This window comes from Mycteria americana, chromosome 1 (assembly GCF_035582795.1).
Source record: "Mycteria americana isolate JAX WOST 10 ecotype Jacksonville Zoo and Gardens chromosome 1, USCA_MyAme_1.0, whole genome shotgun sequence".
NCBI lineage: Eukaryota > Metazoa > Chordata > Aves > Ciconiiformes > Ciconiidae > Mycteria > Mycteria americana.
In genome coordinates this window covers 156,755,784-156,779,412 of record NC_134365.1, presented here as the reverse complement: position 1 = coordinate 156,779,412, position 23,629 = coordinate 156,755,784, and the positions used below count along the sequence as shown (strand labels likewise).

General features: G+C 49.5%; 1 protein-coding gene across 6 annotated transcripts; it reads left to right on the top strand.

The window, feature by feature from the left end:
- Positions 1-923: 923 nt before the first annotated feature.
- On the top strand, positions 924-8,860 carry ING1 (inhibitor of growth family member 1). 6 transcript variants are annotated; one of them, XM_075525738.1, is made up of 3 exons: positions 2,167-2,307; positions 7,035-7,142; positions 7,234-8,860. In XM_075525738.1, the coding sequence occupies exons 2-3, from the start codon at positions 7,076-7,078 to the stop codon at positions 7,935-7,937; spliced, it is 771 nt and encodes a 256-aa protein (XP_075381853.1). In that variant the 5' UTR covers positions 2,167-2,307; positions 7,035-7,075; the 3' UTR covers positions 7,938-8,860. The 6 variants fall into 6 exon arrangements, with proteins under 6 accessions (XP_075381834.1, XP_075381840.1, XP_075381853.1 ...); XM_075525749.1 differs by lacking the exon at positions 2,167-2,307 and adding an exon at positions 4,539-4,780; XM_075525732.1 differs by lacking the exon at positions 2,167-2,307 and adding an exon at positions 5,627-6,501.
- Positions 8,861-23,629: the final 14,769 nt, after the last annotated feature.

Below are 23,629 nucleotides of genomic sequence, written 5' to 3'. Positions count from 1 at the left end.
GAGCGGTGCGGGCGGCGGGCAGGGGCGGCCATCGCCGGGAGAGGAGGGCTTTCCCGGCCCTACCGCCGCCCCCTGCCCCGCCAGGTGTGCCTGCTGCCCCTCGGCGCCCCGCAGCGGGAAGGGGGGGGGGGGGGGGGGGGGGAAGTATAGATTTGGCAGCCCCGGGGGACTCGGAGGATCTTCCCGCGCCCCGCAGACCGGCGCGTTACCGGCCGGCCCGCGGCGGGGTAGCTGCCGGCTATGAACGGCCACGGCAGCAACTTCAGGAAACAAAGGCAGGCTGCCCCCGGCGAGCCCCAGCCCCGGGAAAGGTGACCGACAGCTGGGTCCCTCCTCACGGCCTCAGCCACCCTGGCGGAGAGAACTCGAGCGGCACGGGGCCGTACCGGGCGCCCCTTCTCCTCCTCTTCCCCGGAGGCGCTCACAGCCTTCTCTGCCGGGCGCCCAGGAGGAGCGGGGCAGCCCGCCGCCGGGCTACTCCATAACGCAGCCCCAAGCGCCCCCCGGGGCACTCCCCCCGCTCCAACAACACCCGCTAACCCTTCCCTGTCCGCCGCCTGCCGCAGCCCGCTGCGCGGAGGAAGGGGCACCGCGGCAAGCCCGCCCGCCCGCTGCCCCTCGGGGGCCGCTGGGAAACGTAGTCGAATCCCGTCCGTAACGGGCGGCTCCATTTTCTCCCCGCGCTGCGGCGAGTGCGCATGCGCGCGCCCGCCTCCCTCCCCTCCCCCCGCACGTTACCGCCCCCTCTGCCGCGGCCCGGTATCCCGGGCAGCGTTGTCACCGCGGCGCCCTCCCTCCCGCCTGGTGACGATTGGCCGAGGGAGCTGCGGGGCGGGACAAGAGGGAAGAGGTGATTGGCTGGGGCGGGTGTCACGCGCCGCGGGGATGATTGATGCGGCTGCCTGCTGAGGAGGGAGGCAGCGTTTCTCCTCGGCGTCCGGCACCGCGCCGGGTACGGCCCTGCCCCCAGAGCGGGGTGGCGGCGCAGCCACAGCCGTGGCGTCGCATGGTTCCCAGTGCCCCCCTCTCCCCGTCCCTCCCAGGAAAGCTCTCGGAGCTGCTCCTTTCTGGGGTGAGCGCGGCCTCCGCCACCAGCTCGCAGAAGGCGAGAGACTCCTCCAAAGTCCGTGCCCTACCGCAAAAGCATCCAACTTCCCCCGCTCGCAAGCTCGGGCGGCCCGCCGGCCCCGCGCCGCGCACTGTCCCCTCAGCCTCCCCGCGGGCTGCTCTCCTCGCAGCGTCCGCGCAACTTCACCGGAGCCTCCGCCTTCCTCCCCCCCCCCTTTCCCCTCGCTCGATCGCGGGGGCTTCCTCCCTACGCCGGCACCGAGCCGCCCACCCCCTCGCTACGACCGCATCCCTGCCGCCTTCCCTCCCCAAACGTGAGTAAGGGGAGGAGGGACGATGAATATGCAGAGGAGCGCTCGACCCGCCGCGGTTCCGGGAGGGGGAGGGGGAGAGAGTGTGTGCGCGGTGAGTGTGCCAGTGTGTGTGTGTGTGTGTGTGTGTGTATACAGCGCTGGGAGGGGTGCGCATGCGCCGTGCGTGGCGGGGCTGAATGTTTCCCAAGTGTTTGAAACTGGTATTTGGGTTTTCCACGTTGGATCAAGTGCGGCGTATAGGAGCGAGGAGGCTGCGTTAATATCACCGGGGAGCAGCGGCGGCGGCGGCGGTGAGGAGAGCGGGGAAGGGGGGAGCGGAGGAGAAGCGGAGCACAGCGGCGCTGGCGCATGCAGAGGGGCTGCCGCTGCTTCTGACAGACACTTTGCAGAGCACATTTTGTTTCCAGATTGTTTCGGAGGAGCTGGTTTAAGCCCCCCTCCTTTCTCCTCCTCCTCCCCCCCCCCCCCTTCACACACACACACAAATCCCTCTGATTGTTCCTACCACCTCCTTCGTGAATTACCCACAACGACAGCCATTCAATCAGCTGCTGCTGGCTGTAGGGGACTAGCGGAGGGTGTGTGTGTGTGTCTGTCTCTCCCTCTGTTTCACACAAGAGGAGTCAGATGTAGCTTCTCTCGGTTTTTTGGGGGAGCTACAGAGAGAGGTGGGCAGGGAGTGAGCCGTTCATCGGGGTTACCGTCTTTGGAGGGAGCAGCACTTGCTCTCGCACAGACAGGGAGAGAGAGGTGTGGGGAAGGATATTTTTTTTTCTTTGCCGGATGAAAATGTTGAGTCCTGCAAACGGAGACCAGCTTCACCTAGTGAACTATGTGGAGGATTATCTGGACTCCATCGAGTCTATGCCCTTCGATCTGCAGAGAAATGTCTCCTTGATGAGGGAAATTGACGCCAAATATCAAGGTAAGTGCTTTCTATGTATGTGTGTGTGCCCGTGTGTGTGGTATGGGGCTGGGGGGGGAGGGTGTCTTTCCCTTTCTTTTCTTCAGAGCTGAGCCTCGGCTCCGTTTGCCCCTCTGCACCCCACAGGGATGGTAGTTTTATTTTTGGGAGGTGAGAGGAGGGAGAAAGCCAGGAGGAGAGATCCGAGGAGAGAGAGGGGCTGATCTGCAGCGTTAGCTCTTGTCATGGGGCGGAACAAAAGGTCTCCAGCTTCTCTTATTAAGCAAGGACTCTGCTTTTCTGTGTAAATTGCTGGCCAAGAAGGCGGGGGCAGGGAAGTGGGGTGTGCGGTGCACAAAGAGGGGCCGTCCCCGGCCGTGGGGCTGAGGTGGAAGGCTTTGGGGGTACAGAAGAAAGTGCTGGGTGGACAGAGAGGGAGAGATTACAGCACAACATTTAGGAATGTACAGTATTCATTATGGCTGTAGTAGGGGAGAGAGGCAGCTAGGGAGGGAGGGAGGGAGGGAAGGAGGGAGGAGAGGGGGGTTAGGCGAGAGTGGGGGGCAGGGTGTGCTTTCTTCGCTCCCTCCGCGGTGGGTTTCGTTTCACCCCGTAAAACGGCCCCGCTCCGTGGGGCGGGGGGGACGGGACTGGCGTGTGCGGTGTGGGGTGTGCGTGGGGGGGTGATACGGTCGGGTTTACGGATGTGCTGAAGGCTGAAGTGCCCCCCCCTCCCCTCCCCTCCCCTCCCCGCGCTGCCGGCACTCGGGGCACGCTGTCCCCATGCCCCACGGGCGGAGGGAAGGGGAGGCCAGTTTGTGCGGGGCTCGGGGCAGCTTTGTCACTTGCTCGCTGGTGTCCGCTCGGGAAGGGGGGAGGGGAGGGCTTTATTCGGTGCCGCCGGCAGCGGTGACAGCCGGGGTGCCGGGCTGGAAGGACCCCCTCTCCCCCGGCGGGCGCGCCGCCCCACGCCCCCCTGCATGTGGCCTTCGGGGCTGTGGGCAGCGAGCCCTGCGGTTCCCCCAGCCGCTCGTCGGGCAGCCCGCCAGGGAGCCCGGCAGCTCCCGGGGGAAGGGGCCGGGGGAAACTTCCTCGGGAGGCCGTGGCGGCCGCGGGGGGCGCGGGCCGGCGGGGAGGGGAGGCGAGGGCAGGGCGGGCAGCGCGCTCCTCGCGCGCTCGGGGCACGCGCCGCCAGGGCCAGCGGGCGCCTCCGCGCTTTGCTGGGGACTCGGCGTCGTTGCGGCTTTTATCAACGCCCCTCGTTAGCATAGCGCGGCTCGCCCCGCCCCCGGCGGGGCTGATAGGGGGGAAGCCTCCCCACGGACCGGCCGCGGCCCACCTCCTCCCGCCGATTGGTCCTGGGGCCGGGCTGTTCCGCCTTGTGCCCCGCCCCCTGTGACGTTTCGAGAAGCAACTTTTCTGTGGGGTTGATTTGAATATCTCGGCCTGCCCCGGCCTGTGCGTTCTGATTGGCTGGGGCGGCGGCAGCGGGCAGGCCAACCTTGGGCGTTCGGAGTATGACTGACGTGTTCTCGGGACGGGGGACGCCGCTCTTCCCGCCTCCTCTTGCTCGTGAATGGCGCGCTGGTGCTGGAGGGGGCGGGCGCAAGCTCGCTCTGCCCGCTGCGATTGGCTGCCTTTTTTTTTTTTAATTATTATTTTTCACTCTTCTGGTTCTTTCTGGTTCCGATTGGGCACACCGGGCCAGCAGGGGCGGGCTCTCCCCGTCGGTGGCTCTGATAGGCGCGAGGGTGGGCGGGCCGCCGCCCCTCTCCGCCCGGTCTCCGCCGCCTCCTCCCCCGCTTCCTCTGGCTCCCCTCTTACGCTGCGAACCGGGGGGACGGCCGCCGGTTTCCTGCCGGAGAACAATAGCTGCTCCGTCACTTCCGGGGCGTTGCCGCCGCGCTGGTTGCTAGGAGAAGGCGGCCCCCTGGCCCGGCGGGATGAGGCCGCTTCCCGGCCGGCGGGCGGGCGGGCGCGCGGGGGCAGCCCTCCGTTACGTTAGGAACGGCTGCGCTAACGGCGGCGCCTGGCGCCCTCCCTCCCCGGGCCGCGGAGCACGCGGGTTGCCGGGCCTGGCGCGGGGCGGAGCCGCCGGGGCGGGGCGAGCCCAGCTCGGCGGCGGGGGCGGGGCTCAGGGGCGGCCCCGGTGGCGGCGGGTGGCGCCGCAGAGGGGCGGGCGGGAGCGGGGCGGGCCGGGGCAGCTGCATGCGCCCGCGTCCCGCTCGCCCGTTGCCCCGGAGGAGGGAGCCTCCGCGGGAAGCGCCCAGCCGGCTGGGAGGCGGGGGAGCGCGGACATCCCGCGGTGGCTTCTGCCCGCCCCCTGCCCGCGGAGGCGTCTCCCGCCCCCGCCGTCCCCTCGGGGGCCTCGGCTGCCCGGCGCTGGCGGCGGCGCGGAAGGGGGCTCCCGGCGTGCGCGGGCACGCAGCCGCTACGGCGGTGTCCGAGCCCCCGTGAGGGCTGCGGGCTGTCCTGGGAATAAAGCGTTCGCAGCGTACGGCACCTTTTTCTTTTGCGTCGTTTGAACGGCGTTTGCGATGCTGGGGGTGCGCGTTCCCAGCGGGCGAACGGTTGCGTAACGCGCAAACGGCGCAAAACTCGGCTTTCTGGTCTTTCTGTTAGGGCAGGCCAGGGGAAATCTGGAATTCCGATAAGGCCGCCTCCTGCGGGCGGGCGGCTTCAGCCGAGCGTGCTGGTACGAGGAGCGGTGGTGCAGTCCTCCTCCAGGCCGTAGCGGGCAGCTGCCAGGCTGTTCCTCCTAGCTGGCGCACGGCTTGAACCACCCGTTCCCGACGCTGATGCTCAGCATCCCGTCCTGTCTGCCCGCCGGTTGTGAGGCGGCACGGCTCCCACGCTGTCGTGCCTGCTGCACGGGTCGGTGCCCCAGGGCGCGCTCGGCCGGGCTTCGCAGAATTCAAGATCGTTGCAGCCAGCTCTCTCTCCTGCGTAACACAGCAGTTTCAGGAGGTGGTGTGGTGCTGTAGTGTTAGTGTGCGTATGCAGTGCTAGAACTGAAGTTTTCTTCATGCCCGGCTTAAGCCATTAGGTCACTAATTATTTTGTGGTGTCAAGAGAGAGAGTATTCTTCGTGAAAGATGCCTACGCACCGGATTCAGATGGGTTAAACTGATGACATCAGTCAAGTGCCAAAACTTCGAACGTAAAACTTTTGCATTTCAGCCATTGAAAATAATTAACACTGGATTTTTAGTCTTCCTGAACGCTTAATCTTCTCTACATTTGGGGGGTTTTTGGTGGTGGTGGTAGGGGTGGGGTTTTTGGGATGGGTGTTTTGGGGGGTTTTTTGGTGGTTTTTTTTTGTGTGTGTGGTTTGTTGGTGGTTTTTTTAGTTAGAAAAAAGGCATTTGCTTAAGATAGTTAATAACATATTGAAGATAGTTAATGACATATTGAAATATTAATTTTGGTCAGATAGGTTGTGTTGCAGTACCTGCTGACAGGTCCTGCTTAACTGATGTGAGAAGCATAGGCTGCAGCTCTAAAAACTGAAGTAAAACTTGCATAAACTTTCCATGTCTTCACAAGAAATTTGGAAGGCGTGTGTTCAAAAAAAATCTACCCAGGCAAGACAAAACCTAAATCACAGGATAACTATTAGTTGCATATGTAAATTGCTGTTACCACAGTCTCTTACTTAAAAAAAGAAAAAAAGTTTTTAAAAAGTAGGTTCATACTTGTGAAATTCAGAGACAGTTTTGGTAATGCCATTTGCATGTATATGAGATCTTGGTTTCTGTTAGGTGAATTGAGGTTAGATTTTATATCTCAGTATGTTTTGCTTCTCTAAGGCAGAATGTTCTAACCTGTGAGAAAGGGAACAATCGGAGAAGAAAGGACATGCAAGAAAAACATTCTACGTGGTTTTGAGGACTTAGTATGGAAATGCTGAGTGTCCTGTATGTTTGAGTTGATTTGAGTATCGTAGTGAAACTCAAAAACATCTGCTTAAAAATGGGTTTCTAGAACTGTTCTTGACACTTTAAACACTTTTGTGCAGTGTTCTTTCTCATACACTGTTGGAACAATCCTTGAGGTGCAATTCAAGATCTAACGTATTTTCAATGCTAGCATTTTAAATCGGAAGCTCTGGCTGCTCCAGTTGTTGCATATCATCTTTAATGTTATCTTCTAACTTTCTCATCTCCTTCTTTGCAGTAAATGTTTAATGAAGATTCTATTTTTGTGTTTTAAAAAGTAAGCAGAAGGTTTTTTACAGAAAGTATAGGGAGGAAATCATCTAGACATCTTGGATATTGTATTCCTAATTCTGTAGTCCTAAGAATTTAAGTGGCCTCACATTTTCAGCAAAAATAGCTTAGCAGTACTGGATGAAACTTGCCATAGCTTAGGGCCTAGCCCCGTGTATTTGGAGTTCTTCTGCATCAGCTATCAAGTATGATAGTGATTATTAAGTAACTCAGCATCTGATTTCTACGCTGGTTTGTGCTTTCTTTCTGTCCCACTCTCTTTCTCCCACTCTCCCAGTCATTCAGTAAAAATATTAATGTTGTTGTACAGCAAATGTCCAGGAAAAAGAATCTATTAATTTCCCCTCTAATTTTACTATTAATTTTAGAACTTTTGATGGGGGGTGTGTGTATTTGTTTAGTTAGTTAGTTCTTTTTAATTACTGATAAGTTTAAAGGGAAAAATTGTCAACATGCATAAAAGGGACTATATTTACTCCCTTTTTTTCCTAAATCGGCATTTGCATTCTATTCCTGCAGGACTGACTAGAACAAAAGTACAAAAGTAATCCACTGGAGTCATGAGCCACTTGTCAGATATCAGCTTCAGGGAATCTGTCTTTGATCAGCTTTGTGCGTTACAAAAAGGTGTTGCTGCATGGAAGGAACGATATGGGAAGGCTTTGTTTTGCCATTCTCCTTGTCGAAAATATTTATAGTTTTTATTTCTTCCTTGCAGAGATTCTGAAGGACCTGGATGATTACTATGAAAAATTTAAACGAGAGACAGATGCCGTGCAGAAGAGAAGAATGTTGCACTGCATACAGAGAGCCTTGATTCGGAGTCAGGAATTGGGGGACGAGAAGATCCAAATCGTCAGTCAGATGGTGGAGCTCGTTGAGAACAGAACCAGGCAAGTGGACAGCCATGTGGAACTGTTTGAGACTTGTCAAGAGACTAATGATACCACTGGAAACAGCGGGAAAGCCAGCCAAGATAAGTCAAAGAATGAGACAATCGCGCAGGCTGAAAAGCCCAACAATAAGAGATCGAGGCGGCAGAGAAATAATGAGAATCGAGAAAATGCTTCAAATAATCATGATCACGATGACATCACCTCAGGAACTCCAAAGGAGAAGAAAGCAAAAACGTCCAAGAAGAAGAAACGATCCAAGGCTAAAGCAGAGAGGGAAGCATCTCCCCCAGACCTTCCTATTGACCCCAATGAGCCAACATACTGCTTGTGCAACCAAGTCTCCTATGGAGAAATGATAGGATGCGATAATGATGAGTGCCCCATTGAGTGGTTTCACTTCTCCTGCGTGGGACTCAATCATAAACCAAAGGGCAAATGGTACTGCCCCAAATGTAGAGGAGAAAACGAGAAAACTATGGACAAGGCATTGGAGAAGTCTAAAAAAGAAAGGGCCTACAACAGGTAGTTTGTAGACTTTTCCTAGTGAAGAAAAATAAAACCACCAAACCAGTGTATTTATTGTCTGTGTCACCTTTGTTGAGGTGAAAGGATTGTAAAATGTATATTTTTAAAGGAGGTTTAAAACTGAACCATTCCTGTTATAGGGACGGCAATAAGCAATTTTGTTTTTCATTTGGTAAACTGTAACAAGACTGTGGTCTGTGGACCAATGTATTCCAAAAGTAAAGTTATAAGAGTTTAAACTGAATATTTGGGTGGGTCTTAAAAGATAAATTAATACTTCTCCCCCCCCCCCCCCCCCAGTGCTGGTAGCACTCTACCCATTAAAATTTTGATGACAAATATCTCTGAAATGTAATTTCGTTTTCTTTATTGAAGAATGTTATTTACCTTTTTGAGCAAAATTGTTAAATAGTTTAGCCATCTGGTTGTATCTGAATAAAGCTGCAAGACATTACAAATGTAACTTCTTTCGATGATAAGCAGTGCAAGAGTAAACAAAAGGAGGGTAAAATTTGGTTCCTGCTACAAAGTGTCAGTATAACAGTTCAGTAGCAAATGTTTTAAATAGGCTTAGAGGATTATTTTTAAAAACAAAAGTTAATGGTTAAATTTTACACAACAAATATTTTATATGCTGGCCAAGTACCACAAGGGCCATTTTAAAATGATCGACTATGTTTTATATTTAACCAGGAAGTGGTTTAGTAATGAGACTTAACATAAATGAAGCTTTATACTGTCACAGATAGTAGTGTAGCAATCCTTAATTTGTTTAAGTTGTATAAATGTACATTTTTAAGTGGAGTTGCACTTACTGTATTATACTTGGAAATGCAGCCAAATGCCATTGTGTAACCAATGTGCATTTCCTGCTGTATGTATGAAAACTGTACAGCTGTGATATTAAGAAATAAATGAAACAACTTTGACAGTTTGCTTCTTTAGCAATCATGTTTAATGATCATTCATATAGCTTAAAAAAAAATTGTCTGTAACCTCAGCAGCTCCAGCAAGCTGCTGCTAGGAAGCCTGAAACTGTTGTAGTGGTAACCAAATTACAGTGCTGATAATGAATCTTCATAGAACTTATGACCCGCAAGGTCGCAGGAGAGCCAAAATAGCATTTAACTTTCCATCCACCTCTACTCTTTTTGTGCTTGCAGTCACTCCCAGACCTGGCCATTTATCTAAAAATCGATAGTATAGAGCTGGTCTTGTTCAGTTGTTTTCATGCTTTTACACTACAGATATAAATTATTCCATGTTTGTTATCAGCAGAAAGATCTTTTGCGTTACAGCATTTTCAAAGTATTATTGCAGCTGTTCCAGGGTAGGCATTTTTATTCTTCATACTAGCTCTGACCAAGGTGCTGTGCATTAGATTAGGTATCCAGATCCTCTGTCGCTTAGCTTTATAGTGAAGCTTGGTCAGACTTTCCTTCACCGGCGTGGCTGGAGGGACCGATGTTCTGGCTGAGCTGATTTCGTCTCCTCGTTCCTCTGGGGGCCTTCACTGCAAGTGAGAAGGGGATGGGACCAGCAGTAGGAAGGACGTGGAAGTGAAGGTTGCAAAATCTGGTGCATCAGGCAGGAGGCTTGTAAGAATATGGGAGGCTGGGGTTGGGTTTTGTTTTGGGTTTTTTTTTTTGGAACACAACATTCTCTTAAAATTTATAATTGTGTTGTTTTGCTTTCTGGACAGTGAAACCATACCGCTGAAGTGATGCTGCTTTTTCCCAATGTATTCCAGCAGGTCTTTCTGTTGGAAGTAGGGGAGACAAGGTTTTGGATCCAGTTGAACACGAGGCAGTTGAAGGGGCTAAGTGTTTTCTAAAGATGTACCGAAAAGCCCCAAGATGCGCCACATCACCTTGCATGGATATTCCCTGCCAGACAGACATACTCACAGTGACAAGTAGAAGTCCTGTTTTACTTCTAAATAGGTACACTAAGTGTGTGTGCATGTGCATTCGTGTTTCCAGTCGCTACAGACTCTCACGTTACATCGAGGCACCTTTGCCCTGGGCCAACAGCCACTCCGAATCACTGCTCTGTTTCCTGCTCCTGAGGTAGTTTAGGGTTGGTGTGTAATTTCTCTACTGTCTTACCCTTCTCTTTTCCTCTTCTCTCTAAAGCCTTCTCATTTTCCATTCTCCCTACGCACTTACCAGTCTTTCCTGCTCCTCCCTCCCTCCACTTGCTGTTGTGGCTAATCCCGACGTTTCTGGTCTTTTCTGCCTCAGCCGTTCTGTTGTCCTCCCACCAGCCTACGCTGAGAACATCGGTACTTAGCAGGATTGTGCTAGTGAAATCCCAGTGAAACTTTATATAGGAACTAGTGCAGACACAGTTTCAAACCGAGCCTTTTTCATGAAATGTCTGCGTTGGTTCTGCAGGGCATTTTGAATGTGAAAAGACAGAAGAAAACAACAAGGGTGCAAAGGAGTATGGTAAGGAAGTTCAGCTAAAGGTGGATTGGTAGAGCGATATTTATACTGCCCTTGAATGAATGTACTTCCAGCTACTGAAGGCTGGCTGTGGTCTCCCGTATTTTGGTCTTTTGCAAAAGACAGCTGCTGATCTGCAAGGTGGCTTGGAGTTACGTCCCTTTCCACGTTTTTCCAAGACTTGTGTTACCTTCCCAGCTCACCCTGTTAGAGGCTGCAACGTTGTTCTGCTGCTTGCCGCCGAGGGTTGACTGGACTGGCACAGTACCATTTGACAGGTCTAGTTTCAGCCGATGGGCACAATTAATTACTTTAGTTAGATTTGAGGGACTCTGCTGTGGCGCTAAGCTCTTTGTTGATGGAAGTGAAGCCATCTCATGTTATGCTGACACACTGCCAAGTGCTGCGTACTGTGCAAACTTTGTTCTGGCTTTGGTATCTTATCTAAAATGCTGTCTTTACAAAATGTCTTTACAAGTCCTCCTTTCTTAGTTATTTGCAGTGAATTTAATGGCCACGAGAAACTGCCATCCTTTGAGCCAATTTTTGTTATTTCTGCATGACAGATCAGCTAATTTGCAACCTTCCTGATACTGCCCAGCAGGGTGACAGTGCTGTCATTCGGGGAGATCGTCTGCAGATTTGAGAAAACATCTGAATCTCTCGGTGACCCTTTCCCTCTGAGGCTGCCAACAAAAGGCTTGAGTGAGAGGAATGCTCTTCTAGGAACTCAGCTAAGGCTTCTGACATTTCCCACAGGCTAGTGAGCGGCTATCGGGTATGGTAGCGTTAATACAGTACCTAAAAACCAGCAGGTGTGTGTTGAGAAGGAAGTCACAGCAGCAGAAATCGCAAACTTCTTAAACTTCTCATTGAAAACATTCAGGCAGCTGTGACCGCTGCCGATCTGTGATAGGTGTCACAGGTAAGTCCATATTGTGCTGCTGAACCCGTGAGCTGGTGATAAAGCCCTTCCGACTACTGAAAAGCGCCTTTTCAACACTCAAGTCAAGGGAGCTGGCAGCAGACCTTACACCTGAGTCGTCCCCATCCTCAGACGGCAGATTTGTTCTGCAGTAGGGCAGCTGGCAGTGAAGAGCTGCTGCTGAAGGCACGAGTCAGGAGGTAAAAAGCAGCAGCGAGGGAGCCCTTTGGGTGCTATGTCAGCTCCAACTGCAAAATGTTCCCAGCGGGGTGGAGAGAGAGAACCACCGTGAGCCTGAAACAGCAGAGCAAAACATCAGTTTCAACCGTTATATCACCTGAAAGCATCCCAATTAAGCAGAACTACCGTCTCCATTAAGCAGCAGCAACCCTGGCCATGTGTATCATTAGGTTTAAATAGGTTTCTTACTAATTAAGCACAGTTGCTGATTAGCTGTGTCCTAATTTTGTGGAGCGTGCAGAATAAATACAATTGAATCGGACTGCTCCACCGGTCTCATTTTTTGGTAGGGTATTTTTAGTTAATCTTTTAAATTGTAATAACAATGAAAGAGAGAGACAAAATATAGTAAACTGGTACACAGAATATAGTACCAAAAAAGTTATCTGTAATAGAAATGCTTCAAAACAAATTTGAATATCCTTGGAGTGCATTCTGTTGCTTTAGTTAGACGACTTATCATCCTCACGGCTTATTTGCTCTGTGTACATAAAAAAAAAAGCCTTGTGCTAGCCATAGCTCAAAAGAGCTAATAATTTCTCACTTCTGAGTATCAAAAGTAGTGCGAGCTTTCAATGTAATGTCAAAAAATAATCAAGCTAATAACGCTTCATGCAGCTTCTCACTTTCCCAGGTGTTACTGAAGTCCCAAAGGTAACAAGTAGGAGGAATGACGCAGTAAGGAAGAGCGCCGGTGCAAACAAAGTATGTATAGCAAGTGCTGAGACGCAGTATTAAGGTTTTCTCCTGAGTTCAGGATGCCTAGTTTACTTTTCCCAGTAAGCGTTTATTGTTGTTGGTAGTCAAAAAAAGCTAAGGTACCTCTGTCCCCTCTCACAGCAGGGGAGATGTGTTAGTGGCCAGGACAGGAGTGTGGAGGGCTGGTGGCTCTCCCCAGTTCTGGGCTTCTGGTTATCGGTGTGTGAAGCCTGGTTACCGGGTTAAATTAATCCTTCAGTTCACTTTATCAACAGCTTCGCCAGTGTGGTTACCATCCCTTGCCCCGGCCTGTGGTACTGGCCCCTCTGCAGGACCTCACTGCTCTTGCAGCTCTGCTGGAAGAAGACGAACGGTGGTTGATACCAAACTTTTAAAAACAGGTACCAGCATTTAAATTTCCAGCTCTTACTTGAGAAGTGTAAGTAAACATTGTAGCTTAACATCCTTGAGAAGGACTGCTGGCTTTGCTGTCCTCTCCGAAATACCTTGGTATTTCAGCTAACCGTTTTTAAAGACTTTGCATGCTATCCATCTAACATAAGGTCATGAATTCTCAGATGCTGCAGCAACGAAGAGTGTGGAAGTAATGCCAGTCAGATGGACGGACGCTTTGTAGAAGTCAAAATTCCTTTCAGTTGTTGGGGTGAAAATCTAACCTCCATCCAAATTTTAGGTAACTAGTGAAGCAGGGAGCAAAAAATCTGTCTGAAATTGCAGAATTCCTTGCAGTACAGTAATTTGAGTTTATACACGACTGAGCTGTATGCACCATGCACCTGTGCACTGAGTCTACCCCCAAAAAAAGTTTCAAGGCAATTCCTCAGATTGCTTATCAAATGTAGTCCTATGGATATTGACAGTAACGTTCATTTTTAAGCTGCTTTAAGTTGTTACTTTTATTTTCAATAGCTTACTTTAATAAATCAGCCTTTCTGTATGGCCATCGGCCGAGAGTGAGGCTGGAAGAGACTCTGGGGGAGCTGCAGAAGATGCAGGCAGTAGGTGACTTCGTGCTCGTGGTACGTCCGATGTCCATGTGGGTGCTGGCTGAACTGGGCCTGAACTTCTGCTTCGGCTTCATGCTTTGGGGAAAGGATCATGATGCAAAGAAAATGGACTGATCTCTTGCATTTGGCTTGCTGACAAGTCAGGTTAAAGTGAATATTGTAAAACTTGGGTAAGACAGATACAGTCACCTTTATACTCTCACTTTGTGGAAGAATTAATGCAATTTAAATGAATGTTGTCCCCTCAGTGCCTGAACTCCCTCATCATACAATACACTTCGCTAGTTTGATTTTTTTTTTTCCAAATAAATCAAACTTGCAAAAAAAAGGTTTTTAGTGATAAGGATGAGAAACCCAAGTGAATTGTGCATAAATGATTTACCTGCATCCAGAAAGGAATGTTTTGCTATGTTAATTAAAAGATATATATCAGGGGACTTTTCTTTCTGCCAGCCTCCTCTCTCCTTGAGATTTGCATGGTTTCATCTGAAATAAAATGCTCCGTTCTCATAATAGCTTCTTCAGTCTTATAACTTTGGGAACAGACAATTTATTGAGAGCCGTATCAGTAAAAGATGAATTGTTAGATGCATGTTCCACACAGTGATTTTATTCAACAACTAAAAGATTAAGGGCAATTCTTTCAGAAAAGTCCCCTGAGTTTGAATGCTTTAGTTTGTAGGTGTCCCTGGAGGACATTGAAAGTAGAAGGAAATGAATGTAACATGTCTTAAACTTTAATCAAGTCTAATCTATGGTCACAGTTACTTAAAAACTTTGAACGTGATCATATCGTTTTGGCATAGTGTCACTGCAGAAGAGAAATATGACTGTTTGGATGCCCTGATTTTGCATTTCTGTGCTTTATCAGGATTTGATTTATTTTATATTTTGTCTCTGTTTTTTATCTGCTGAGCCTATTCTGCTTGGAGACAGCTTCAAGAAGACAAAAGTAATATTTTTAAATTAAAATTACTGATACTGCTCTCAATCTTTGTTATTCACACATATATTTTTTTTTCTGGGAATATAGAAGGTGTCGTGAGAGCTCCCTTATGCTGAGCCCTTACAATCAACACACAGAAACCTTTATAAAAGGAAGAGAGGGATTCATGAAGAGTGGAAGTAAGGCTGCAATACCGAGGTACACAGCTGGACTTTGATATCAAAAGTAATCCTTCCTGGGCCATAAAAGATTTAAAGGAGTTCTATCTAAATAGCTTCAAGGGGAATAGAGCATCAAATTTTCTGAAAAGATAAACACAAAATATGTGACATTTGTGCACTTCTGCTAGTTTTGATGAAAGGATTGGAGGCTGTTATGTGCAGGGGCACTAGTAATATTTTACAAAGCCAGACCTGTGCCATGCTGCATGAGAGAATATTGAAGAACTGTTAGAAGTGGGGTACCAAGGTGTCCTATCATCTATAGATGTTATTTTACAGAAGGCACCCCTGGCTAGGAGGTAGCTCCCATGTCCACGGAGGTTTCAAGGGAAGCCATTTACTGTGTTCGACAGAGCAGAAGCAGGCAAAATTATATTTGACCTCACTCACTGTCAAGCCATAGCTAAGCAAGTTTCTCAAAAAAGCACAAATATTAACTTCCATGAGTAAACCGTTAGTATTTTCCATAGGTAACTGAGGCAAATGTCAGATGCTCGTGTTTCAGGAAATATTTCAGGCATTAAGTGGCGAGGTCTGTTACCTAATGCTACTAGCGTATAAATGGTGAAAACCAAGGAACTTCTGGAGGACTAGTTGAAAAGGTTTGGACCAAAGCTCAGGAAGAACAGGTGTATTTTTATTTGTAAAACTGATGTAAATCTTATTTTAATTGTTTCATCTAACTTTAGGAGGGTTCATTGCCTCATCCTTTCTAACGCAGGGCTTTTTAAGATCGATTTCTTGCTTGAAGTAAAATCTAGGCACAGACTCAGGTATGCTCTCAGTGCAGGTTGCTCCATAGTATGCTGGACCTTCACCCGGTCTTTCTGGACAGCAGAGATTCCCTCCACTGAAAATACAGGTAAGGCATCTCTGCTCCGTATCAACCAACTGCTGGAGGCTGTTTTATCAGCATCTTGCACACATCTCACTGGTCAACAAAGTTTTTTGTCTCCGGGGTCTGTGTACTTACTCTTACAGAAACCACCGAGGACATGTCCTCCTGGTAGATGGACAAGGATCTCAAACACACTCTTTTTTGCACTTTTTTTTGGGGGGGGGGGGGGGGGGGGGGGGGGAGGTCAGAGGGGTGTAATACACATGATGAGTGGATGTGCTTCATTCTCTGCAATATATTGAATGAATCTTTGAAAGCTAATATATCTCCTTACCTGTCAATTACTTCTATGGACAGTCTGTGGTAGTGTATGCATGCCATGGAGTGGGAAATTCTGTGCATGCTTGCAGGACAAGGTGACAGTAGTAACTACAGAGCCACTTCTCCTTGTCCAGCACTGCTGGAACTCAGACAGGCTTTAGGGTACAGGGTTGGGTTTCTGCTACAGGTGCATCCCATAGGATTGGGATTCCCAGCAGCCAGCTGTCTGAAGGGAGTTTCCCTTCACGGGGTATGAACATTTCTTATTTCACACCCCCACAGATAATTTTAGGTAAACTGGGATGATCAAGAAGACGACCACAGGACTGAGGTGAAAGGGCTGTACATAAATTATGCCAGCTGTGCAGATGACTGCTTGTATGTAGCATGATTTGGAAAAGGTTGTTACCTCTGATCGTCTTTAAAAAAGCCAAAGGGACAATCTGGGGAACTATGAGAGGGTCAGCCTCACTTCGGTCCCTGGGAAAATCATGGAGCGAGTCCCCTTGGAGCACATTTCTGGGCACATGAAGGTGAATGACAGCCTTCAGCGTGGCTTTACCAAGGACAAATCATACCTGACCAGCCTGTTAGCCTTCTGAGATAAAATGGTCGGGTTTGTGAATGAGGGGAGAATGCTGGATCTCATTTACTTCAGATTTAACGAGGTGGATGCCGTTCACGTAAACTTTAGCAAGGCTTTCAACGTTGTCTCCCATAATATTCATGCATCTAAATTGGGAATTTGCAGTCTGGATGGGTGGACAACTAGATGGGTAAGCAGCTCTTTGGATGGTTGGGCTCAGAGGGTCAAGGTTGATGGGTAATACACCTTCTTCCTGGGAGCGGAGTACTGCAGGTCTGTCCTGTGACCTGTTTAACATCATTATCAGTGACCTGGAGGAAGTGGTGAAGGGCTCTCTTGTCAAGGTTGCCGGCGACACCAAAGTGGGATGGTGGTACCAGTCAATAGGCTCGATGCTGGGGCTGCCATCCAGAGGGACCTAGACAGGCTGGTGGGGGGGCCGACTGGAACCTTGTGCAATTCAGCAAGGACAGCTGAATTCATGCGGCTCTCCAGAATTCCACAGGGAAACACCCGCTAACTCTTATTTCAGAGGCAAGAATCCATTGAAGCGTTGGAGACGAGCTTGTCACTTCATCCGTGGGGATCAGCACTGTAAAGAAAAAGTAAATAAGCAGAGTAACCCTATTAACCCATCCTTAACTGATCCTGACACAAGTTTACAGCTCTGGAGTCTTGCAGGGTGATATTATATTTTTCCTGGAAAAAGGTATTCCATGGTGATTTCTTTTCTGTCAAACACAAATGGATGAAAATAGATCACCAGCTTTTCTAAACCTTTTCCTTAATAGGGGTGCGGGAGAAGGGAGTCCCTGGATTATATAATTTATCTGAAGATTTTTGTTTTGTTTATGCTGTGCCTCAGGTAAGTTCCCAGCTCCCCACATCTCGTTTCTGATCAATTTTAGATAAATTCAAAACCTGACATCTATTTTTAGCTGCTGGTTTTTTATTACGACTTTAGCACTTGGATATGAACAGAGCTGTTTTATGCTCGCAGTGGTAGGAAAAAGTTTGATGCTGAAACACTCCACAGTTTGGAGTTTCTGGACTCCAGGTGCCCACCAAAGCGGCTCTATCACTGCCCTCCTCACCTGGACAGGGGAGAGAAAATAGAACAAAAGGCTCGTGGCTCAAGATAAGGACAGGCAGAGATCACTCACCAATTACTGTCATGGGCAAAACAGACTCGACTTGGGGAAATTCGTTTAATCTATTACCAATCAAATCAGAGCAGGATAATGAGAAATAAAAACCAAATCTTAAAAACACCTTTCCCCCACCCCTCCCTTCTTCCCGGGCTTAACTTTACTCCTGATTTTCTCTACCTCCTCCCCCCGAGCAGTGCAGGGGCACGGGGAATGGGGGCTGCGGTCAGTTCATCACACGTTATCTCTGCCGCTCCTTCCTCCTCAGGGGGAGGACTCCTCACGCTCTTCCCCTGCTCCAGCGTGGGGTCCCTCCCACGGGAGACAGTCCTCCATGAACTTCTCCAATGTGAGTCCTTCCCACGGGCTGCAGTTCTTCACGAACTGCTCCAGTGTGGGTCCCTTCCACGGGGTGCAGTCCTTCAGGAGCAGACTGCTCCAGCGTGGGTCCCCCATGGGGTCACAAGTCCTGCCAGCAAACCTGCTCCAGTGTGGTGTCCTCCATGGGCTGCAGGTGGATATCTGCTCCACCGTGGACCTCCATGGGCTGCAGGGGGACAGCCTGCCTCACCATGGTCTTCACCATGGGCTGAAGGGGAATCTCTGCTCTGGCACCTGGAGCACCTCCTCCCCCTCCTTCTTCACTGGCCTGGGTGTCTGCAGAGTTGTTTCTCTCACATATTCTCACTCCTCTCTCCGGCTGCAGTTGCCCAGGTTTTTTTCTCCTTCTTAACTATGTTATCCCAGAGGCGCTACCGCCATCGCTGACTGGCTCGGCCTCGGCCAGTGGCAAGTCCACCTTGGAGCCGGCTGGCATTGGCTCCATCAGACATAGGGGAAGCTTCTAGCAGCTTCTCCCAGAAGACACCCCTGTAGCCCCCCCACTACCAAAACCTTGCCATGCAAACCCAATACATTTTCCTAAATAAACTTCTGTAGCAATGGGATTTTCTGAGCTTAGCCATCCATGTGACCAGAGCGATGTGGAACTTGTCTTTTTTGGGTGGCATTTTCATAATTGCAATTTTCTTTCTATATATCCTGTAACTCAGGAAACAGGAGATTTGCAGTGAAGACACCATATTTATCAGAAAGGAAGATGAAGTTTTTGATGGAAAGGTTGAGAGAAAACAGCATAAAATTGTGCACAGGCCTACACTGTGGGTCAGGAGCTGGTGCCTCTGCCACCTTGTCCTCGGTGCAAGGCGTGAACTCCCAAGCAGGTATGGCCGTGTTTGCTGCCGCTGTGATGCCTGGAGGTGTGCGGCTGGGCACAGCAGCAGTACCACACCTACCTGAAATACATTGATGTTACAGGCTCTAGGGAAAAAAATTGAGCTTTTCCTACGGAGCCGAACCTATTCCGAGAGACATATATGGGATGTCATCTGCCTCAGTGCACAGACTTCATCTCCTGGGACCTTGACATGAAAGACTCAAGCACTGACCACGTGTGGCCACGGCTGTGTGCCAAAGCGGATACAAGAAGGGGGGGGGGGGGGTCCCCACACAACGGGTTTGCTGACCCACACCACAGAGAGGTTTGGGACTGTTTTGGGAAAAGGTCCTCCGTAGCAGGCTGCTGCTGGACCTCATGTCCCTTCTTGCTTCAGGATCCCAGAGGGGAGGTACAAGTGGCTGGCCAAGTCATGGAGCAGGAGAAGGGCACTTTAATCGTGTTGCAAAAATAAGGCAGCTGGCGGGTTGGCATGAGCCGAGGATCGGATGAGCGAGTCCCTGTCTCCTCGCGTGCCCTGGGAGGTCATGGGGCAGGGTGCTCCGGAGGGCCCCGGGGGCCTGCCCAGCCCCAGAGGGCGTGCAGTCCGTCAGCGGGTGTTTTTCTTGATCGTGGTAGTGTGCCTGTGAAACCGCAGTTTATCGATTTGCCGCAATTTATCTGCTTTATGCTAACAGAGAGCTGTTGCTGCAACTTCTGAATTTATTTAGCCCAAAGCAAGACCAACCAGTTCTCTTGCATATACTGGAAGCCTACTGTAAGAAGCAAGAGTGAAGATGAACATAAACAAACCCAAGGAACAGGTGCTGCTGTAGAACTGGGAATTGGGACTAAACTGTCATTCACATGCATAAGCACAGTTCCTACTGATTTCATATCTCACATCTCTGACTATCTACATGCACGGTGTCTTATCACCCAGTCCATGCCATCCTTCCCGTCCTTCTGTGCCCAATTCTGCTGTCAGATGAACCTCTACAGCTTCTACCAAAGCCAATTGGAATTTCAAATATGTTTAAAATTATATTTTAAGTCAGTAAGTCTTGTTTTCACAAGATCCAGTACAACTGGGGATTCATTTTGTTGTAATAGCAGGTCTTCATTTTTCCTAAGGTTCCCATGTTGCCAGGCTTTTATGGGACTGGACACATTAAATAACTCCTACAATTCCCTCTGTCCCTATGGAATGTCTCGCCCACAGTAACTGGGTAAGGGCAGATTTGCTAATCATACCATGGGAAAAGTATAAGACAATTGCTAAATATACCAACAAGGAAAATAAACTGGTGTCTTTAAGTTGGAATTGCTAGTTAAAATGTTGAAAAAATAATAGGATGGTAGCAATTAAAAAATCTAAGTATTTACAAAAGGGCAGAAGCAAAGATTGAAGTCAAGGCAGACAGATACCTTGGGACATTCGTATCACAAGACTTGTCTCTGCTTGTGTCCTGTTACCCACTAGAGCAAAGATCCGTTTACATTCACCTGCCCTACATCAGATTAACTTCCAGTATCAGCGTCAAAACCTCTCCAGTTATCACTGCGTTGTGTTCCAAGACCTAGATTTCCTACCGTGAAAGACCAGACGCTGACCCCCCGAGCCACTGTGCTCAGGCATCCCTGCTCCTTTTCCCACGACGCCGTCCAAAGAACGACAGCTGCCCCTCGGCTGCGGCTTTGCCCTGCAGTTCGCAGCTCCAGTCAAGGCTAGACCTCTGCTAAAACCAGACTCTCCTGCAGGCCATACTGGGCCCATGGAAGTCCTCACTCACGTGCAAAGTTCTCATTCACACGCGAAGTTAGGAGAGAGTCTGGAGACACCCAGAAAGGGAAAAGCTTTTGGCCTCCCCCAGGCCCTTCCCATGAGGCCACCCACGCTCTCCTTTGCAGGAGCCGGATGAGTAAATGTAGGTGAGATGTGGTGACACCGAATACACGGAGTAGAAGTCCTATTACACATTTCCTTGTCGCTGCCCCAGCAGATCTTGTGTTTATTTTGCAGATGATGAGCTGATCCTTTTAGCAGGAGAGTGAAGGAATGGCATTAGTAGCTAAGGTAGCGGCATTAGTAGCTAGGGTTGTCTCACCTCCCCAGTATGCAGGAATGAGACCTGCAAGGGTTACCTCTCACTCAGCCTTAGGAAAGCTATGAAATAAAAGAGACAGCTAGCAGCTAGTGGCAGAGAAAGAGAGGGAAAGGGAGGTTAAAAAAAATGTCTCTATGAGTGGAAAGTTGTAGAAAGATGCTGCAGCAGGGCCATCAGAGCAGCCCGGGCAAACCCTGCTAATTTCAGCCTTTACCTAAACCTCTGCGGTACACATCTCTGCCACACAAAAGAAGCCCCTTTGTGTCAGTTAAGGAGCAGTCCTTATATCCTTTAATTGCAACACAGGAGCACCTTCTGAACGGTGAGAGGCTCCAGCTGTACTACAGTACATGCAGCCCCAAGGATTATCCTTCCCTTTTTTTCTTGGGGTTTGTCTCCATCCCGCTTTAGAAAGGCACCACGGAGCTCCAGAGAGGATGCTGTATCTTTCCGAGCGCTCACTTGCCTCTTCTCTGGGCTCGCGAGGCTGCTGTCTGCTGCTGGTACCATCGCTCTCTGCAGTTCGGTTGCCCTAGTGAACTGCACCTTCATATGGATGCAGCAGCTGTGGAGAGAGGCATCAGCAGGAAAAAATCATTTAAACAGCCTGCCGGAGTGGATTCCCAGCCCCTTTTCTGTGCTCACCACTGGGCACTGTGCAGGCAAAGCACTACCTCCCAGTCTTCACCTGGGCTGTGGTACCTGAGGCACAAAATAAGGAGATGAAAACCAGTAGCTGTAGCACCACCGGGATGCTGGTGTCACACAGGACCTCTGCAACCTGGGATAGCTGCCATCCCAGATGAACGCACATGCTGTCAACCAGTTCAGCTGGGCACTGCGGCTGGTAAGCTGTTTAATTGCAAGCCAGCCTGCTATGGCATAGAGGACGCTTTGCTTCAAAAGTGAAATTTCACTCTGTGGTACACCTGAAGCACCAGCAAGTTGTTGTTGAGCCAGAGCCCTTTACAGAAACATTAGACTTGGAGAATTTTTCCCGAGGTCTGGTGGCAACCTTAATTCTTGAAATAGGGCTCCTCCAGCTCCACCTCCCCAGCCCATGTCTCCCTGCATGGAGGGCACAGCTCAGCTGGCTTTTGACCTGTGCAATAGGGTATCTTCAAGTGATCTGTAGTCCCCTATGAACCACGTCTTTAATTTTAAGGCTTGGGGTGCAGAGATGGGCTGGAAAGAGAGCTATCTACCACGTCTTTTCTCTTAATTCCCTCCTTCAGCTCTCCCCCTTCTCTCTGTGCCTGCAAAGCAATGGCAATCTGCAAGTTTGCAATCCCCAACCCGGCGGACTTGAGATACTGGTATATCCCCGTGTCCTGGTTTTAGCTGGGATAGAGTTAATTTTCTTCCTAGTAGCTGGTATGGGGCTATGTTTTGGATTTAGCATGAGAACAAAGTTGATAACACACTGATGTTTTAGTTGTTGCTAAGCAGTGCTTATACTAAGTCAAGGACTTTTCAGCTTCCCATGCTCTGCCAGGTGCACAAGAAGCTGGGAGGGGGCACAACCAGGACAGCTGACCCCAACTGGCCAAAGGGCTATTCCATACCATATGGCGTCATGCTCAGCATATAAACTGGGGGGAGTTGGCCGGGGGCAGCGATTGCTGCTCGGGGACTGGCTGGGCATCGGTCAGTGGGTGGTGAGCAATTGCATTGTGCATCACTTGTTTTGTACATTTATTATTATTATTATTATTATTATTATTATTATTATTATTATTATTATTATTATTATTATTATTATTTTCTCTTCCTTTGATGTCCTATTAAACTGTCTTTATCTCAACCCATGGGTTTTGGTTTTTTTTTTTTTCCAATTCTCTCCCCCATCCCACCAGGTGGGGGGAGGCTGAGCGAGCGGCTGTGTGGTGCTTAGTTGCCAGCTGGGGTTAAACCACGACAGTCCTTTTTGGTGCCCAACGTGGGACCCGAAGGCTTGAGATAACAACAGATCTGACCAGAGTGTATTAAAACAATTTTTTTATAATCATTCATTATACTACTAGTTTAGTAGTCACTGGTCGCAATGTTGATTTACTTGCTCTCAGAGTTGTTGTATTTGTTCTCAGAGTTGTTATGTAACACCTTACTTGCCATATATACTGTTTATCATTATTTGTGTGCTGTTTATCACCTCTGGGAGGTGGATTAAGGTTATCGTTTTGCTGTACTGCGTAACACTGGTGTGACAGGCTTATGGTGTGATAAAATTATTGGTCGTGAGATCAATCTGGTATTTGTACTCAGCATTGCATCACCTCTGTACTTCAGGAGCCATATATTGGAAATTATTAATAACTACAGTTTTTACTTTTTCTCCTCAGAGAGCCAACCTATGGGGGAGACACCTTCTTCCATCTTCCCCTTCTCCTCCATGCTAATTACACCAGCTCTTGAGACTTTTGAATATCCTTGGCATGTTCAAACCAGCATGTTCCTATTGCTATGTCTCCTGAATGTGTGTCAGGTCTCGCTTAGAGTTAAACATCTATTTAAGAATACTGTGGCTACTCCAAGCCTGGCGACAGGCACTGTGGCTACTCAAACCCCAGCGACAGGCACCGCAGTTGAACCAGAGAACCATCCCGTGCCGGTATCAGTCACCCCCATACACAAGAAGAAATCTTGGAAGCAAAAGTCAGCTCGTTTAGTAAGGGATGAAGAAGCTTCTCCTAAGAGGGAGCAGGCGGAAGAAGCGTACTGCCCCGGCAGCGAGGAGGCAGACGACTCTAAAGCCGGGCCATCATGAGAACAGGAGGAGGAAGAGGAAGAATTCCCCACTTCCCCTGAGGAATAACTTGGCAGGAGGGTTCCTCCTCTTCCTCGAAGGGAGAAGAAGAACTCATAAACGAGACGGTAACCACCCGATCCCTCTCCCTGAGTGAGCTGCAAGATATGCGAAAGGATTTCAGCCGTCGTCCAGGTGAGCACATTGTCACCTCTGATGCTGGG

Excerpts from the sequence above, each read along its gene's own strand:
- ING1 (XM_075525719.1), top strand. The coding sequence starts at position 1,007 with ATGGTTCCCAGTGCCCCCCTCTCCCCGTCCCTCCCAGGAAAGCTCTCG. Across the intron at positions 1,383-7,233 it reads GCCGCCTTCCCTCCCCAAAC|AGATTCTGAAGGACCTGGAT; the intron begins GTGAGTAAGGGG and ends TCTTCCTTGCAG.